The 20563-nt window shown below is 37.2% G+C and overlaps 1 protein-coding gene across 1 annotated transcript in view; it reads right to left on the bottom strand.

Moving 5' to 3' along the window:
* LOC128988499 (uncharacterized) overlaps positions 1-20022 on the bottom strand; it is a 130154-nt gene extending 110132 nt beyond the window's left edge. Inside the window, exon 1 of the mRNA XM_054409840.1 lies at positions 19855-20022. Coding sequence (XP_054265815.1) covers positions 19855-19961 — 107 coding nt within the window. The 5' untranslated portion in view covers positions 19962-20022. The remainder of the gene's footprint in view (positions 1-19854) is intronic.
* Positions 20023-20563: the final 541 nt, after the last annotated feature.

Here is a 20563-nt window from a genome sequence, read left to right as displayed (position 1 = left end):
CAGATGTTAACGACAACCAGTTAACAAATAACCACAGTCAACCAGGCAATGAACGTGGCCAAGCGTTCAAGACTGAGTGAATGTCTCAATGAGAGCTGCAAAAACCGTAAACGCGGTTCCTGGAGCGGAACGGAGCCCCCGGCGCTTACAGGCCTTGCAGCAAACCTGCAGACTCTTCACAATCGCCTGTTAAATCTTCTAAAATTGCATATTTTTATGTCCCACCTACACATCCGCTAGTTCTTGCCCGGAACTGTTTTTCGCATTACTTCAGACTAGTCCTTGAGTGTTGCGGCATTATCACATGGATAAAATCTATTGGTGATTGGCGGGATTTGAACCCGGGACCTTGGGCACCGAAGCCCCGCGCTCTAACACTAGACCAGCTCGCCCCCCAAGCAAGATTGCATATTAGAGGCTTACAAATTTTTATTCTTAAAACTTAAGCATGGTGGCTGCAAGAGTACATAGATGCAAAAAGAGGTGTTCCGTTTTTACCAGTTTACAATCACCTGTTAAATTGCTTACTAGTAAAAATTTAAACTTTTGACGACCTTTACGAAGCAACAGTTTTAGTAATGTTCTTGTGCAAGATCTGAAGACGAGGATTTGGTCCTCGAAACGCGCATAAGGATCATACTTGATTACTCTGGCAGTACTCAGGTAATTTTAGAACTTTAACAGTTACTACTAAGTATTATTACATATTTTGTTTATTACAAAGGAGTTAACAATGTAATTTTTACACTTAAGTTCCTACACCTCAAAATAGGTACTAAGGACTGCCGCAAAAATGATGCGTATAAACCTGACAGAATTGTACCTGGTAGATTTTAGGTATTGGTTAAATAAAGTGATTTATTAACTATTACCAACTGTTAACAAGGGAAATGTGTATCTAAACGTTGTTCAACTTTTTCCAAGAACTTAAAGCTTCATCAGGTGGTTTTCTCAATAAAGATACTGAACATTCACTCCATATTTGACTGGGTGTTTTGTTTTTGCAACCCTTAAGGTAAATTTCACCCGCGAAATAGCTAGTCTATGATAGCAGTTCAAAATATTGTCAATGTTCAAAGCCATATTTATGGACCAGCATCAAAATTTCTATCGCAGTCAATTGAGGGCAAAACCTTCAGAGCTACGTGAAACCAAGCTACCCAAATTCTAAGGTTCAAATCGGAGTTGCACTCGTGTCTTTTAGGATGTAACGAATCGAATACTACAAATCAATTTAAATTGCAAATTCAATCAGGACAGTTTACATCACATTTGAATGAATTGAGGCCAACAATGATGCTGCATTGAGAGCTTGGGTCAAATACTGGTTTGAATGACAGTTAGAACAAGAAAACTGTCATTGCAGTTGCAATTGCACATTACTCGTAAAAACTTCATGTTAGGTAATGTTATGATTTGTGTGGCCGTGGCCAAACGATGTGTGTGAAAAGACGGAATGTTTAAATAATGTTTCAACTTATATTTATGGATAATATTTGCGGTGACAAGGTGTATTAGGTGCAAATGAGTCTCTTTCAAAGGTATTTTAAGTCTCTTACGAGCTCAATTTTGTTGAAAATTGGCTAGGGACGAAAATATACTTTTAATGCGTGTTATGAGTTATATCTTCCGAAAAACCTCACGATTCTTTAAGCTAATGCATAAAGCCTAAATGTTGTATACTGCAATACTTGTATCAGCTACGAAAACATTTTTTACCTAGGGTAGTTTCGCTACAATAAATAAACACTTTTGAGACATTCAAATATTTATAAAGTTACGGTTGTGTTACGAGTGAGAAGTTTACAAAAATTACAGCTTCATGTCATGGACCTGGTCAGACTACTTTATTCCTGAAACGTATGCATTTAAAACCCCCCGATTTCAGTGAGCAAAGACAAGGGAGAACTCTTTCGTCTTTGGTTGCATGGCGAAAACCCTTTTTCAAAGAGGCTCTTTGATATCAGGGTTCCTTCAAACAGCTACTGTCCATGTATCATTGCGGGATATGTGACGAGGTAGGGTTGTAAACGTCGGGTATTTACCCCTAGGGATGTTCGCGTGACAGAAGTGAGCTAATGCCAGGGGTGAGTGCGATGTTTAACCCTTCAAATGAGTCTAAACCACCCCAACCCCTTGTTAACGCATAACCCTTTCAACAACTGTGAAAACGCACTGAGTTTGTTTTCCTGTTTTACTGTACAAAAATGTTTGGTGGAGTGATGCCAATTAGAACGAATTTTATTTTCAATGCACACATAATTGAACGTGTTTTATTTTCAAAGCAAACCGGTTTGAACGTATTTTATTTTCCAAATCTCACAAGATTGAAATATTCTATTTACAAAACACACAGGATTTGAAGTATTTTATTTTCAAGGCACGTGGGATTAAACGTATTTTATTTGCAAAGCACACAAGATTGGACGTATTTTATTTTCAAAGCTCACAGAATCTAACTTATTTTATTTTCAAAGCACACAGGACTGAACGTATTTTATTTTCAAAGCTCACAGAATCTACCGTTTTTTATTTTCAAAGCACACAGGATTTGAAGTATTTTATTTTCAAAGCACACAGGACTGAACGTATTTTATTTTCAAAGCTCACAGAATCTAACTTATTTTATTTTCAAAGCACACAGGACTGAACGTATTTTATTTTCAAAGCACACAGGACTGAACGTATTTTATTTTCAATTATGAACAGTATGGTAGTAATTTCTAAAAGTGGTTAAGGGTGTAAAATATGGGTAGTTTTCAAACCCAAGAGATGCAGAATTAAACACAGGGCCATTAACTAAATCCTGGGTATAAACCTCACGAATAAGCCTACGCTTTTAACCTCTTATCCTCGACTTAGTTATGGACGGAAACACCGAAGGAGACATTTTTTGGAGGAACATTATGAAACTTTTAATTACTATTTAGTTTAATCTAGCCAAACAACATGTAAATATTGTAATATTTTCCATTTATTAACCTCAAAATAGCTGTTCTAAGCGATGAAACTCTAGGGTTAGTTCACAATTTGTATTGATGAACCTAATATTTTATTTTTAGAATTAAGTTAGCATTATCTGTCAATTTCTGCTGTTAGTAAAACGCATATTATTATGTGACCAAGGGCAAAGCTGATTGAACGAGGCCCAAAATATATGTCAGTTATATCGAACAATACAAAAAGCTTTGTACGTTTTGGTACTAGTTTGGCATTATTAATGGTAATTTATCACACTTTTGGGTTGAAACACACACAAAAAAAATAGCTCAGACATTGTGTATTGCCAATGCAAATTACCAAACTTTTCAAATAATCGTCTTTCAAAATCGTTAGCATTAAATATTTAAAAATGGTGATCGAAAGATATTTCCCACCACATAATTTAAAGCGGTAGTCAACATATTTCTGTACAGACTTGTGAAATTATCAAATAGCTTTTCTAAATACTAATGGGCATATTTGGTATTTAGCATCTATAGATAGTTAATTAGGGTTGTCTGGGAAATTACATGGGATTAAAGCTTAAGCAGTGGTAGTTGAGACAACCGCAATGACAGTGGTCTGGTCAGTCATGAGCTAGACAGTATGAAGATGTAAATACCCCCGCCGCAGCAAACCTGCAGACTAAGTGAATTTCCATTTGCCTGATTGGATTTACACTAAAATGTCTCCTTAAAAATATCACATTTATTCCCTATTTAAATAGATTTAGTTTAACGAGTACTTAGGTTCGCTTCAACAGTGAGGGTAAAAGAGTGTTTTTGTTGTAAAATGTTAATACTGTAGAATAAGAGATGAATGTATTTTACAAATTTGATCAAATATGTTCATAAACAAGCAACCTACAACAATTAACTTAGTCTCCATAAGAATAACATAAGAATTTTTTATTTACAATTTTTCGGAATTTTCTACATAACCATTACGCGCATAATAACGCTTCAATATACTAAATTATTTGGGTTTTTTAAGCTCTTCAAAATGGTTTGGAAAGAAATTGTGGAATTTTGTGTTTTCAGGGTTAAAAATGACAAAACCATATTTGTACACCATAAAGCCCCCCATAAACCCCCGTTCCAATAGTCTAGTCATACTTAGTTCACGAGCTCGTTCGAATAATAGTTTTACAAGTTTGTACCAAATTATCATTTGAAGAGATGGTGCTTTTGGCCTCTAGGGACCTCAAAAGGAAAAAGTAGATCGGTCGCGGGTCCAAGTCTTACCATGAGTACTACGGTAATAGCTTATTCCCTATATAGAAAATTCGCTAAAATTTTCTTTACGGCCAAATACAGAGATTTCAACCTTTAAAAAAATTGAAAATTTGTGTCACATGAGCTGCGATTCTGGAATCAGAAACAAATGAATATATATATTTTTTATTTTGAGGCATGTATTTGTTCCATACTAAGCTATTACATTCCACTAAAATATCTTTATTGCCTTCCCGGTAGCAGCAAACCTAAGTACTCATCAAACCTAAAGCTTTAAAAAAAATTAAAAATCTGATATTTTTAAGGAAATGTTTGAGTGAAAATTGAATAAGGTAGATAGAAATTCGCTTAGTCTGCAGGTTTGCTGAGGAGGGGGTACACGTTGACGATGTAAAAGCATGGAATACCATGTGATACGCTGGTTTCGCTAGGCATTATATGGTAAAAGTATCTTTAATGGTTGGACGTGAAGTATTAGGCCGAGATGTCAACACTACCGTCTGTGACGTTGCCAATCTCCAAAACCGTCACCAACCGCAAACACTTGGCTTCGTCTTAGCTTAAACACAATGACCAACCTTTCAAATCTTCTTTTGTTTTATTCAAGTGATTCTTATACGTATAAACTGTATATTAACTGTATACTCAACTTAACTAAGCTACGGTATGATTTTGTTCAAGCTGTTTTGCTTTAGTTTCAGAATCAGGATTAATAAGTGTTAGAAAAATATTTTGTTTCGACGATTCGAATATTTTTTAGCCTGGATTCTGAAATAGCTGACTTAATTTAACATGAATTTATTTTACATACTTTAAAACTAATATCACCAACTGCAACCTAGCATCTATTATTTTTTTGCCAAATAGTTAAGCAAACAATTACAAAAAAATAAAACAAAACCATATTTTCGAAAGCCAACTCAGGTTCACCGATATTCAAGACAACAAAACAATCTATAGGTTCTACAATATAAAGTCTACTTTGGAATATCCAAACAAAGTCAACTGTAATTTTCATGCTTTGATAATTGTATACTGAATCGAAGTATGGTACAGACCCTACAAAAATTACTTCAGATCTACATTATCATATCAAAATGGCAAAACTAGTTTGAAAATTCGCACTTCCATCTTTCCTGGTGAAAACCAAACCGACTGCGTTGCCAACAGGATTGGACATTGGACATTCTGTAGAGAGCTTGACACACACGGGATAGCGGAGGGAAAGGGGAGAGAGTTTGCGACTAGGATTTTATCAAATACTAGAAACTCCTTGATTTATCATTGCTATCTGCAATGCGTTGCATAGCTGCCGCAGCAGAAATACTAACAGACGTTTACAAATGCATTTTCCTACTTACCTATGTGGGCTTCCTAGCACTGATTATGCACGCAAAGTAGCTAAACTACATTTGCACTTTTTGTCCCAATTTTTCTCTAGACCTTTTTAAAGAGCTTAAAAACTAATAATTTAGTATATTAAAGTGTTTTTGTACGGTTATTGGTAACGGAGAAAATTCTAAAAATTTTAATTTTAAAATTCCCATGGTGTTCTTATGGAGAATATAGTAAAATGTTGTAGTTTGCTTGTTTATGGATATATTTTGCTCAAACTTGGCTACAGTAATTTATTTATTTTATTCTAAGTTATTAATATTTTACTATAAAACACATCTTATAAGTTTTCTTGTAGCAGCAAACCTAGGTACTCGTACATTTGATTGAAAATCAATCCAGACAAATGTAAATTCGCTTAGTTGGCAGGTTTGCTGCGGTGGGGGTATTTTAATATGAAGTAGACATTACTAAGTTTAGATTTTATCCAGTATTAGAATAAACAAACTTAGTATGATAATTAAAAGAACTGTGTGTGATGCTATAAAATACAGTTTCATTTTTGATCATTGACTTGGTTACTGACTCGCTATCTGTAGTCAACGCTTTTATACGGTAATCTTTATATTGGAAAAAACTGCAAGAACAAGCTACTTTATTGTATAAAATTTTAAATTACATCTCCCCAAAAACTCTCAAAAAATAAAAACAATAAAAGTATTACTGCACTTCAAAGAAAACTCCATGAAGTGAGCCAGCAACAGATTCTACTGTTGTGATTTGTAGAGGTGTATAGTCAATGACTAAATTCTGTCGCATATGCGAAACTTTCAACCGATTACAGTAAAACTGATAGGACGTCTTAATTGTAAGCTATCGCATTTTTATGTCAAGTCAATATCTCAGTGAAAAAATAAGGTGGAAAACAAGAATTTTAGACACCAGCGCAATCTGTGATTGGCTCACTCAAAATATATTATTTTTTAACACAAAATTGACAACATCTGTTACAGAAGAGATGTCAACTTCAGTATACCAAAGTCAATGACCAAAAGATTCAAATTCTACCCCTTATTATTCAAAAGAGTAAAGATTTAATTTGGTTTGGTTTGGCTGGATGCGAACTCACTATAATTTTTCCCAGGACGTTCTTCAATCCAGTATCGTTACCGTATTACCGGACCCACGGAAAGAGTACCGAATGTGTGGGCCGCTTGAATAATGTATGTGGAGTTACCATTTTGGCGGGTAGGCGAGGTCACAGGGCGCCAACCGCGCAGAGCAAAATAACCAACTTTCCTGACATACAGTATGAAATGATTGATGGCCGAGCGGGCAACTCTTCTGTTTGAAGGATCATTAGTTCTTTGCACTCAGACATGTGCTGCAAACAAGGGATTCTTGATGAATGTATTTTGTACAAAATGATTGTGCTAAACTGAGTGTAAAATATGCGCGAAGTTGGTTCTTCAGTTTTAACTTTGATGCAACATTTTACTGGGAAATGTATACGCTTTGTACATTACGGTTTTCGTAGCTTACAAATTTTAGGTTGTTTTAATCACTGAATATGGACACTACAAGTATAATATTTTGGTTAACCATGTAGCCTATATAAGTATGGTTTATTTTGTTCAAAGTGATGTCTTGTTTCGATGTGTGATTTATGACTGGTAAATTTATAGTGTAGACAGACTAAAATGTTTTCTCCCAATTTGAGGGTTAATTATACATACCTTTACATATTGATTGGCTATGGATGCTAAATTCAAATAAAATACAAAAACGATAAATGAAGAGAATGCACCGATAATAATAATCTGTAATGCCATGCCTTATTAAATAGTCTCCAGCTTACCAACGACGATTGAACATCTATAAAGGATTATGTTCAATTTCAGCACTAATTATGTGCGGAACAGTATTAATATTACAGTAACTTGGTTGTTAAAATGGTGTTAAGGCATTACAATTTTTCCAAGGTCTGGATAATTTAAAGAATAATAGTATACTTGTCAGAAATTTAAATTTGTTTGTTTCCCATTATTTTAATTGTATTCTTAGTCAGTTATCCAGTTTTGTGTTGCCAGATCTTGCATTAGGTGATAAAATATTCCAAATAAACACGAGAGACATACTACTCTGAGCCTCTCAAGTTACAAGTGTTGTATACATTTTGATTAGTTACGCGTAAGCTGTAAGGCCAGATTACTGTAGAACGTACGTATAAATAGGCGAGTAAATATAGGCTTGACACTGGACAAGCTAGCACTCCGCCGCCGACGCTGTCTACACATGGTTTTACTTAACTCATAAAAATGAAACAGTGAACATATCTTCGTCTTGCATACATCTGACAAGAACCTATAGGATTTGTGAGTGGCTAATCATAAACCTGGTGTTTATTTTCAAGGAATAAATGTATACCTTACTTCACGTTGAAATCCATAACAATCGAATCTATCGGTTTGATCCGGTTGAATAAATATTGTTGGAACTTTGATGGTAATGTAATTTTACCTCAAACCTCTGTTGTAATTTAATAGTGCATTGGCCCTTAATTTCTTCATATTCATGTTTAAGAACGGTCCTCCTAAGAAAAAATGGTCCTTCGAGTCGGATCGAAGTTTGGAATGATCGTCGTAAATACGTTAAAAACTTTTGAAATCTTATAAATTAACCTGGTTTAAAACTCTCATTTGACAGTGAAATTTTGAATACAAACTTAAAACAAACAGAACCAGCAACAATGTAGTCCTCGTCGAAATAACACATCAGAAAGTGAATTCAGCTTCCAATTGCCAAAAAATGGTCCAGTTCGCAGAAGAGATCAGACCGGAATGTGTGGAGGTTTGAACTCGGGATCGGTCCGAAAAAAGGAACCGGTTCATAAATATTGTATTTCGCGGCCGAAACATACTCCAAAGGAAAAAAGTGAGAGCGGCACGTCGGACACCATTTTGCTCTTTTTGGCCCCAAAGGTTGTTAGCTTACGGCCCAGGTCTGGCCGTGGAAGATTCCGAAACTGAAACCGAAACCGAAACAGGTCCTCCTACTCGACCCGGACGGTTGGGAGATGAAGCTCAAGTATTGGTGTTCTGGTTTCAAAAAATAAACAGGATTTTCGTAGTGTGTTCCATTGTATGGTATTTGGCATTTTGATCGACTTGTGCAACGTACATTAGCACAATATTTTACAATTTGTTCTATTTAATTTAAGAAAAACTGTGTAATTTTATTTCTAGTTGAAATTATTTTAACGGGACACGGCTTATTTCCAGAATACTGAGCTAGTTGAAAACTGGTTTTGTACTAAAACGAATGCTTTAATATTCAGGGTTGGTTTGCTTTGGTATAAATGATGTATTTTTAATGTGTTAAGTGTAGTATTTAGTAACACACCAATAGTATTTAAATTTTCATAAAATCAGTAATGCATTTAATTTTAGTAAGCACATGATATTAATAAAACACCCCACGTTCAAGGATATTCCTAATGATTTGAGTAGAAAATGTAAACCTTTATAAGTTTGTGTACACCTGAATTACAAATTACCATCAAAGTAAATGATTACTTGGAGTGACTCAAAGCTTTTACTGAAATGAATAGGAACTCCATTTACGCATTAAAAGCCTCGTTAAAATTCCCCACGCACAGAGTAAATTTTGTCGATTACATGCGAGTCTTCAGCAGCGCGGTCACGAAAGGGATTTCCGTCCAGTTCCCAGAATCCTCCGCAGGATACGATTAGGTCTTGGGCTATTTATAATCCTATGTAATTTAAATACCTTCACTCTCGCTGAAATTCGGGGAAATCGCGGCTGCCCTTGGCCGTTCTCGGGATGATTTTATCTTGACAGATTTAATTCTGTCAGGAGACAAAGTTAAAGACAGGGTATCAGGAGACAAAACTTCCAGACACTGTTCTTCGCGCTGAAGGAAAAGATAGAATTTAAACCCAATGAGGAAGTAATAACAAGTTGAGAACCAAACTACTGCAGTTTTAGTATCTGTTACTTTAGTATTACTTTAGTGTTACTTTAGTATCTGTGCAAGTGCTGTCCGACAAAATACTATATAAATAATATTTAAGCAATGTAAAGAAACCGAAAAATCATTGTTGATGAATTCATTATAGAGTTCAATGAAAAGGAGGCGTTTTCCCCCTAGCTTTAAGCTTTTAATCTTACTATATTTGATTACTTACTCCCATTGAAGGTATTTTACTCCACATACCTGCAACAAGAAAAAATGTTTTTTTTTAATTGAGTTCAATGGCACATTGAAGAAAAACATGATGTGTGTATATAGATATATATATATATATATATATATATATAAGCAGGTTAATAATGTTCGTATATCCTCTCCCCCCTCAAAAAAAGAGAAAAGAATTAGGTAACATTAAACCATTTAAAATCAAGCACATTTAATATTTTCAAAACTATTCCTGTAAATCACCTTACAACCATCACAGTTCTGATGGATATCACACACCAATTAACAATTGTAATCGGTTATCGTGGCTTATGGCTTTTATCGATCAAAGATTGCACCAGCATGAACGCTGCTAAAGCTGAGATATCGACAGGCACGTGGACACAGCGCCCCCCGCTGGTAGCCGGCCATCGAACTCAACCATTGCAAACGCTGAATGTACACACACAACCATTGCTAACGCTGAACGTACACACACAACCATTGCTAACGCTGAACGTACACACACAACCATTGCTAACGCTGAACGTACGCACAACCACGGCTAACGCTGAACGTACACACAGAACCATTGCTAACGCTGAACGTACACACACAACCATTGCTAACGCTGAACGTACACACTGAACTACTGCATTGTACGGTATTGCTATTGGTTTTTATCATTTAAAATTAACAGCCAATTTATTTGTGTCCACCCTAAACAATTAACTGAAACATTAAACCTTCAAAATCAGATTTTCTTTAAGACTAACCACTCGAGTTACATGTAATCCCGAGGGGGCGTTTTATAACATGACTTTGTAGAGTGGAGTAAGATATTTGGTGGATGTTACATAGAGTTGTATAAACACATTTGCATGTCAGGTGAGGATGATAAGTTAGGTACTTAGCATCCACAAGTGGTTTTATAACAAGCGAACCAAGTTTTGGTAAACCGAAATTTCATAACCTGTTTGTGCGCTCAAATATTTTCCTATTGTTAATTTATTTATTGATGTGTGTTTCACGTTGGAAAGACAACCAGATGCCTTATTGTTATCATAATGAAAAATAACCTCATGAATAGAAGTACAGTTCCAACCGATGCGATGCCGTGACTGCACACATCAAATATCGATATTTCATCGCGACCGGAAGACTCATGTACCGGAAGTAACTGTACAATCACTAAGTACCACAACCAGGTCAGTAACAACACGACATCGACCAATTACTGTTATTGGATATAAGTCTACCTAGCACCTGAGGTTCCGGGTTCAATCCTTGTTTGTCCGGAAACTTAACGTTAGTAACACTACTACGATTTACAGTGCATTAAGGGGCCACTTTAAATGATAGGGTTGATTCAATTAGTGTTTCATCATAAAGATACTGTACTACTCTTGTAAGTAAAGTGTGACTGAAGGGTGGTAGCACTGAGGGGAGTTTAAGGACAAGGGTGGCAACACTGAGGTAAGTGGGAGGACGAGAGTGGCAGCACTGAGGGATGTGGAAGGAGAAGGTTGGTGGCACTGACGGAAATTGAAGAACAAGGGTGGCAGCACTGAGGGGAGTGGAATAGCAAGGGTGGCAGCACTGAGGGAAGCAGAATAGCAAGGGTGGCAGCACTGAGGGAAGCAGAATAGCAAGGGTGGCAGCACTGAGGGGAGTGGAAGTCCAACTGTGGCAGCGCTGAGGAAGTGGAATAGCAAGGGTGGCAGCACTGAGGGAAGCAGAATAGCAAGGGTGGCAGCACTGAGGGAAGCAGAATAGCAAGGGTGGCAGCACTGAGGGAAGCAGAATAGCAAGGGTGGCAGCACTGAGGGGAGTGGAAGTCCAACTGTGGCAGCGCTGAGGAAGTGGAATAGCAAGGGTGGCAGCACTGAGGGAAGCAGAATAGCAAGGGTGGCAGCACTGAGGGAAGCAGAATAGCAAGGGTGGCAGCACTGAGGGAAGTGGAATAGCAAGGGTGGCAGCACTGAGGGAAGCAGAATAGCAAGGGTGGCAGCACTGAGGGAAGCAGAATAGCAAGGGTGGCAGCACTGGGGGAAGCAGAATAGCAAGGGTGGCAGCACTGAGGGGAGTGGAAGTCCAACTGTGGCAGCGCTGAGGAAGTGGAATAGCAAGGGTGGCAGCACTGAGGGAAGCAGAATAGCAAGGGTGGCAGCACTGAGGGAAGCAGAATAACAAGGGTGGCAGCACTGAGGGAAGTGGAATAGCAAGGGTGGCAGCACTGAGGGAAGCAGAATAGCAAGGGTGGCAGCACTGGGGGAAGTAGAAGAACAAGGGTGGCAGCACTAAAGGAAGTGGAAGTCCAAGGGTGGCAGCACTGAGGGATGTGGAAGATAAAATCCGTGGTGAAATGCGCGGCAGATTGTTTGGTTACATATCGCAAGAGTTGCGCAAAGATTGCGAGAGGGGACGTTGCCCCGTGAGATAACAGACGCCAGTGTATCTGAGCTACCGGCCGGCGCGGCGAGCGGCGCGGTGTCCGGACCTACAGTACCACATACTACCTTGATAGCACGTTCTTATCTACTTCCCAAAACATCTGAGTACAGCAGAACTACGGGTGAGACGTGCACCTATTCTGAGACATGGTGTCTCGCTCTTTTTTCGAGGAGCTCTTCTTGAAAAAATTCTTGGTTCAAGTAACGCGGAAACATCTAAAATAGGGATCTTCTCTATCTGAAGACAACGAAGTACCAGTAAATTTAAATCCAAACCTAAATCATGAGGAAATAGTAATGATTTGCCCGGTCCATTATCGAAGTTTAACGGATGAATGCAAATAAATGCTCGACGATGGCACACAAATTGACTTAAAAACTGTTTTAAGGAGAATAAGCAAGAGCTTGAGGTGATAAAGATTTCGTTTGAATCCTCCCCCCTGGATTAAAACATTAAAAAAGAGTATGAATCACAAGTTTTTGAATAGCCAATGCGATTCAAGAAAATCGACACTACAAAAACAGAAATTTTGTGATATAACAAAAAGATATGTGCCCGTTCGTCTGATAAAAAATTGTTTGAACTGTATATAAATGAAATCTAGCAGCGAAGGAGGTAAGCTATGTTGTAAGAGACAGACCGAAGACCCAGTTCTGTTATCACTAAAGGCTTATCAGTCGTCAACCTCTATAAATAGCTGTGGACTCGACACAGGAACCCGACACGTTCTGTTAACACCATTCTGTATAAGTTTGATTACCTGTGATCATTAGTGTGTGGTGTCACAAACCCGATAAAGACGCATCGCTATCATCTAACGATATCACATAATTAAAAAAAAATACATCTTTTATAAGGCTCTTATAGAAGTACACCGCAGCCGAGTGTGCATCACTAAGTGAAGTACAGCGCAGTGTACATCACTACAGTGAAGTACAGCACGGCCTAGTGTACATCACTACAGTGAAGTACAGCGCGACCCAGTGTACATCACTACAGTGAAGTACAGCGCGGCCCAGTGTACATCACTACAGTGAAGTACAGCGCGGTCCAGTGTACATCACTACAGTCACAGAAAACGAACTACTACAGTGAAGTACAGCGCGGCCCAGTGTACATCACTACAGTGAAGTACAGCGCGGCCTAGTATACATCACTACAGTGAAGTACAGCGCGGCCTAGTGTACATCACTACAGTGAAGTACAGCACGGCCTAGTGTACATCACTACAGTGAAGTACAGCGCGGCCCAGTGTACATCACTGCAGTGAAGTACAGCGCGGCCTAGTGTACATCACTACAGTGAAGTACAGCGCGGCCTAGTGAACATCACTACAGTGAAGTACAGCGCGGCCCAGTGTACATTACTACAGTGAAGTACAGCACGGCCTAGTGTACATCACTACAGTGAAGTACAGCGCGGCCCAGTGTACATTACAGCGCGGCCCAGTGTACATCACTACAGTGAAGTACAGCGCGGCCCAGTGTACATCACTACAGTGAAGTACAGCGCGGCCTAGTGTACATCACTACAGTGAAGTACAGCGCGGCCTAGTGTACATCACTACAGTGAAGTACAGCGCGGCCTAGTGTACATCACTACAGTGAAGTACAGCACGGCCTAGTGTACATCACTACAGTGAAGTACAGCGCGGCCCAGTGTACATTACAGCGCGGCCCAGTGTACATCACTACAGTGAAGTACAGCGCGGCCCAGTGTACATCACTACAGTGAAGTACAGCGCGGCCTAGTGTACATCACTACAGTGAAGTACAGCGCGGCCTAGTTAACTGTGGCAACAGAGATATCTCGGGCGTTCACCTCTCTGTTGCATATCAATATCGAATTGAATTAAACCTTTTCCTTTGAGCTCTCTGTGCATTATCATACATCGCAACGACGGCCTGGTGCTGCCAACACTATAGCAATGCACAAAGTTCGCCCTTGGCGTTCTATTAGAATTAGATAATGTGGCAAATAGTGGAAGTGAAAGCATTACATAAACTCTAAGTCGTAGCATAGACTAACCAACGGTTGTAGCATGCATTCATAATGGTCTGAAAAATTAAAAAATTGGTTAACTGTTTGACTGTTTGGTTAAAACGTGTTTCGCTGCTCCTGTAGCGTAATGGCTTAAGTTTTTGAAAAGAAAAACTAGGATAAAGAGCCTTCTCGGGTAAAGTACTGTATATATATCCAGCGTATAACAACAGAAGTCCAAGTTCCAGTCCAACGGAACATAATTGTTTCATCGTTGAAAGATAATAGCAACTTTCTTTTATTGAACCATGATTTAACAAAAAATTATGGCAAACTTAATAACTAACAATAATAAAACTAAATTTTTCACTTCAAACTTGCAAGTATTAATAATTCCAATTTCTTTTCCAAGGAGTAGTTTAACTGGAGTTTAAATACGAGCTGTTTGATTTGGCCCTTGAATAATTTGTTCGTATTTCAGCATCAAAATTACATCTTTGGCACTGCAAAAACTTGAATTTACTTGACACACATTTGGGGCGAATCGTGTCAAGGTTTTGTTGAGCTCAAATGTGAAACTTTTTAATCAGTAAACGTTGGGTTTTAAATCCCGAAATCAAACCTGGTGGTTACAGGAAATTAACATTAGTATTGATAGTACTAAATTGTTGCTTTTTGATGATTTGGTTGTTTGACTCATTATTCAGCACTGCTTTAAAGTACACAACATTTTTAACTTACATTGTATTTTGCCATCTCAAAATGTATAGAAAATTGGAATTCCGGTTCTGGTAAAAAGTAATCCACGTCAAGTTGTGCTAACGTTACGTACTCGTTTAGCTGTGGATGGTTAAGTGACATTATGTAGCAGACACGATTTCTCGTCAATAGAATGATTGGCCTACATTGACACCGCCATTTTGTATTAGCATGATAAAGAGCCCCAAGGACAAACTGGGCCCCTGCAAGGTAGGTTCGAAATGGGCCTACTACGTCACCTACTGCAGGGTCCAGAATTAGGATGCTTTGCGAGTATGGACCATTTCCAAAGTACTGACAACTGCAAAGTAGATTGGAAATAATATGGCCAAACTACATCCAGCTGTCTCAGGAGTTAATTTCGGGGGGGGGGGGGGTGCCCCGTCGAACCCCCAATCACTGCCTCGTAAAACATGCACAGTACGTAAAACAGTATACTTACCCTTAAATCCCCCCCTCAACCACACCTCCTTGGACCGTCTCTCGCTACATACCGAAACAGCGAGCTCAATGTAGCTCAATGTTTTGGTCATACTGTAACTACTGTAGTCACTAAGCCAACACAATTATCCGCTAGGCTGTCTAATAGAACGACCTTGGAGAGAACTAAATAATCACCCAATTTTGCTAATTTGGCTAGAATGGCTCATTTGAAATGAAACCTCCCATTACACCTGAAGCAGCTCGAACTAATTTATCGTCCTTTTTGCAGCGAATAATTGATTTGTCAACGGAGAGATTAAATGGTGTGCATAGATTCAAGGTCAAACTTATTTATAAAACTATATGTTTAAGTCTTGTATAAGAAATAAGTCTCACCTTTGGGAAATCATACTGACTGCCATTTAGATTATAATAACTTTAATTAAGCACTTATTAAGAAGAAATAAATAATATCTTATTCCCGTTGTGGGAAATTCGCTAAAAACAGAATTTCTTCTTACATAGAATACCTTGTATCCGGTCCTTAGAGCCAAGTGTTGGATTATGATTTGGCTAGATTAATCGGTCAGCTCAGAAAAGTTATCCCAACCCTAATTTTAGGAGAATATTTACGTCTAAAATTGGCAAATATCTCACTTTGGGTCCTTCGTTACCAACATACTGTAGTTGAATTTTTGATAGATTTTCTAATCTCTAGAAACCGATGGGCTGTGAGAAGTGCTCTTTGGACCAACGATCACATAATTTGGACTTATCGTTTGGATCCGTAAAAAATCAATTTTAATTTCTACAAGCGGGTATCGAAACGAATACATACGAATGAATTAACTTGTACCAAAATTCTCCAACCCCCTATAACTTGAGCTCAAGGCAATTAACAATAATCCTCTTCTCATCGCTAAAGCCTCCGGAGAAACTAAAATCAATCCCTACACGAGTTACATCAGCTACTGCGTGTTAACTTTCCGATCAGCTGATCTCATAACATCTCCCGCCCATGCGGCTTTCTCCCGCCAAATATCGCGCCTGTCATAAATCTACTGGAAGAAAATACAGGCCGAGATTTACACAGGGTTGATAATGAATGCTGCCGAAGGGCGTTTAGCTTTAACAAAATTTAAGATGCAAGAATTTGGCATGTGTAACAGTTTGTGGCACAGTACAGACTAAAGATAGCATAAGCTTTGTACCATTATCTAATGCTAAAAAATAATTTAAAAACAAATTGTGTATACAGCGTGTATGTAAAATACACATTGTATTGTGCGTGGTTTAGTTTAGTTTAGATTACATCAATTAATGCCAAACAAGGATATAAAAGAATCCTACAACAGAGTATTTTATACTTTGCCTACAGCACCAACAGGCATTCTATAGAATGAATAGACAACACGTGAGTCCAATTTCATATGGTGCCTGGTTCATTTTAGGCAATGTATAGAATGTCTGGTTGTATAATTTGCCAGTAACGTATACAGTCATGTGTATAATCACATGTGTTACTCGAATCGCGCGTGGTAAACGCTTTACGCACCAGCTGTGAACATTGACATTGCCAAGTTTCAAGGTCATATCGATGACGCCACTGACCACGTAGGTGCGCTTAGGTAACACATGGTGTGTAGATAGCGTTCATGACGGAGCGGGGAAAGTTGAAAAAATGATAAATCATTGAGTATTGAAGTCAAAATCGCAAATCGAGAGCACTGAGTATAATTTGACAAGTGACGTTTCTATAATATACATCTTTTTCAGAAAATTAATCGAAATTTTTGTTCATCCTACAACGTGTAGTGTACGAAATGCATACAATTTGCATAATTATTTAATTCAAGAACAGAAATTAAGGACGAAAATAAATTTAATATCAACAATCAAGCAATTAGTCATAGTCGCTTATTCTTTACAATTTTGTAGTCATACATCTAAGTCGTCAAATATAAAAATATAAACAACTATGTACAATTTAAACACAAAACTCGATATGAATTTGAAAATATATATTATATTTTACAAGAATATGAATATAGATGAATAAATACAATTTCATTAATATTTCGACGGTTCATTAATAATTATTAAAGAAACATGTTCGATTTAAAACGATAATCCATAATTTGAATTCGTTCTGATATAATAGATCGTTTTAACGAAAACTACTGAAAATTTTTTAGTTTGTGTATTTTTTCGATTTAGTGGATAAAAAAATCTTTAAAATTACACCATATTTATGGAAATTGGTGTATAATTAAGGAAGTTATAGCGTACTAACGGAAAAACACTTTAGAAATTCAAACCTAAATAACAAATGTAAACAAAAATAAACAATAAAAGAATTCAAAACAAAAACTAATTCGTTGTTGTTAGGGCTCCTGAATATTTTCCTAACATTCACTATTTAAGAATGCCGTTATAATTGAATTATTAATGAAGCGAGGTAATTTCAGGCCAGCTAATACCTCAGACCTTGAATATTACGAACCAAAATTCCAGAGCAATTTCCACAGATAGGTGAAAGTTGAACAATTTTGCTGAACGTTAAATGCCAAGAGTTTCTACTGCAAATAGACATTCTTGCCTAAACTAAGTAAAGTTTGACGAAAAATAATTTTAAGTTTTTATCAAGAAAAAAAGTATATTTTAAATTCGTATACTTTTGGATGACTAACTTTAGCAACAAGTTTTCTTTGTAAATTAGAAATGTGAGGAAAATCATAAAAAACACACAGCTTGTCCCAAAATCTACATTTGCTAGCCTGGTTGATTTTTTTGGTCAGTGCCCCAACATGGGTGCTGAGAAACGAGTTCGATCCCCGATTTACTTAAAAAAAGTGCTAACGGTTTTCCAAAACGCGTTTGTAATTTATTATTTTATTCAACATACCACTTACGTATCTCATATTAATAAGCAAGCATGTTTCTTTAAAACACTTTTTTCTCAGCTCGTGTGCATCGCAGGGAAAAAATACACATTAAATCTATTTTCCTGTACATGTGCAGAATCCCTTTATAAATTGAAATAGGCTCGAAAATAAGCACAAAAACTAATAAAAAATTAACATGGGCCTTATGGGTTGCTATGGTGACGAAATAACAATGAAATATAAACAAAGAATCAAAACAAGTGGAAGTAATTCCAATCACGTTTTATTTACAGCGTGGGTAAAAAATAGAAAAGTCTTACATATTTTTGGGCTAGTTTTCGACCACTGGACGACCTAATACTTAAGACGTCAGGTAATTCGTCACTTATCCAATATAAATCGTACCCATAATTCACTACGAAGTTAGTTATTGCTAGTACTTCTTTCGATATAATTATTTAGTAGCTTTTTATCCAATAGACAATAAATAAGTTAAATAGACAACCCGCAAAGCTCCAACAAGATGGCGGATGGTCGCCAAGCGGTCAGCTGTGAGTCAAACAGATGAATATTTACAACGCAGATTCGTGTCAGGGAGAGCGCATAATTGTATCACTAAAACTGTCTATAAATACGGTTCTTCATTCCTTCATTGGTGTCAAAACCTGCGATCAACATTCTAACCCGAATAGGCTAATTAACTTTCAATCAAACCTTTGATTCGTAAAATCCGACATAATAATACATTGCGCTTAGTGGCGCATAAGAAATTAAATATTATATTGTTCTAAAAGGCACTATGGACATATTTTGTATTGTATGAAATTATTTAACTAAACAGTCTTTATAAAATAAAAATGAAGAAATAGAAACTCAATTTTGTCATCTTGAGGCAACGAAAAAATACATAGGCCAATGTCATACTGGACTACATTAATAGCTATTTCCCTGTTAGGAAAGCCCTCTTATGACAACATTACAAGAATACATGTATATGAATTAAAAAAGACAATGTCATATTGAAATAACATTTTCCCATCATAATCAGTACTCCAATGGAAATGAATATACAGTAACTGTATTATAAGCACTGCTCATTTGAATAAATGTTATAGACATATTATAAAACAAATAAATTTATATTTAAAGTAAAGAGGTTAATTTAACACGTATAAAAAGGTTATAAATCTAATGGTTACCAAAAACATAATATTTCTGTATACACCATCAAATAATTTAGGCCTACTTATGTTGATTAATTCACATAAACAGATTATACAAATTACTAATAAAAACAAATACACATTTTACACTTACTTAATGATACAAATATTTATTGCACATCGACAAAATAATTAGAAAATGTATTTGGAAATACAGTACTAACTAACAAACATCACAAGGAGAAAAGTCCTCAAGGCGATGAAAGCTCTCAAAAGCATTGAACGAAATTGTTTAAGTACTGTTCAATGTAAAGTAAATTTTGAATTTAAAATGCATTTCAACCCCCCAAATGCATAGTAATACGTGGTTACAGTAAAATTTCTAAGATAACATTTTTTTATTAAATTAACATATTTTTTATTTAAAAAAGTACAAGTACCTTTGATTCTTAGTGGTGGCAGGACGAACCATAGTCCGCTTCTCTTCCTTGGGAAGGCGCAAATAGTCCTGGTCACCCAATAGAAACAAGTCCTTAGATATGATCATGTCCTCGCTTATCAGTACTGTAGCATCACAACACACGCGCTTCACACGATGTGTTCGTTACAGCGATACGCGCAAGACTGACGGACGGCAGCGGCACGACTGACGCATGCGCTACACACCTAGCGCTCCTAGCGGCCGCCGCCGCAACCACGCAACTGTGTCATACCATTGTTGTGCGATCAGCTGATCAGCTGTCCGCCCGTTAACCGATCACGGCACTGTTATTATCCGGTTCCGTGTTTTCTGATATTTTCGGGACTTTTAGGTGTTGTGTTTAGATTAAAGGGGTTAGTAAGAAACACTTGTTCGATTCACACATATCAGTTCCGGCACGTTACAGTAAAAAAATATTCTTTAAGATCAAACATCGCGCTTTCTACACTCATCCGACGCAGTTCCGTCAGTCGCTTTGCCGGCGTCCGTTAGTAAATTTCAGATATTCTTCCCACCGATATTTTTTTATTGTACGGACGTCTGTGTTTGGGGTTAGAAAAAAGGGGTTTTTAATTAAATGCTTGTGTTTATATTTTAAGTACTTTTTGTAACGTTCAACAAGATGGACGATGACAATTTGATTGTATTGTGTTTATTGGCTGTAGCAT

Source organism: Macrosteles quadrilineatus, unplaced genomic scaffold, assembly GCF_028750875.1.
Source record: "Macrosteles quadrilineatus isolate MER2022 unplaced genomic scaffold, UCM_ALF_1.0 Scaffold_3__2_contigs__length_128488019, whole genome shotgun sequence".
NCBI classification, from domain to species: Eukaryota; Metazoa; Arthropoda; class Insecta; order Hemiptera; family Cicadellidae; genus Macrosteles; species Macrosteles quadrilineatus.
This window is presented reverse-complemented; position numbering and strand designations above follow the sequence as displayed.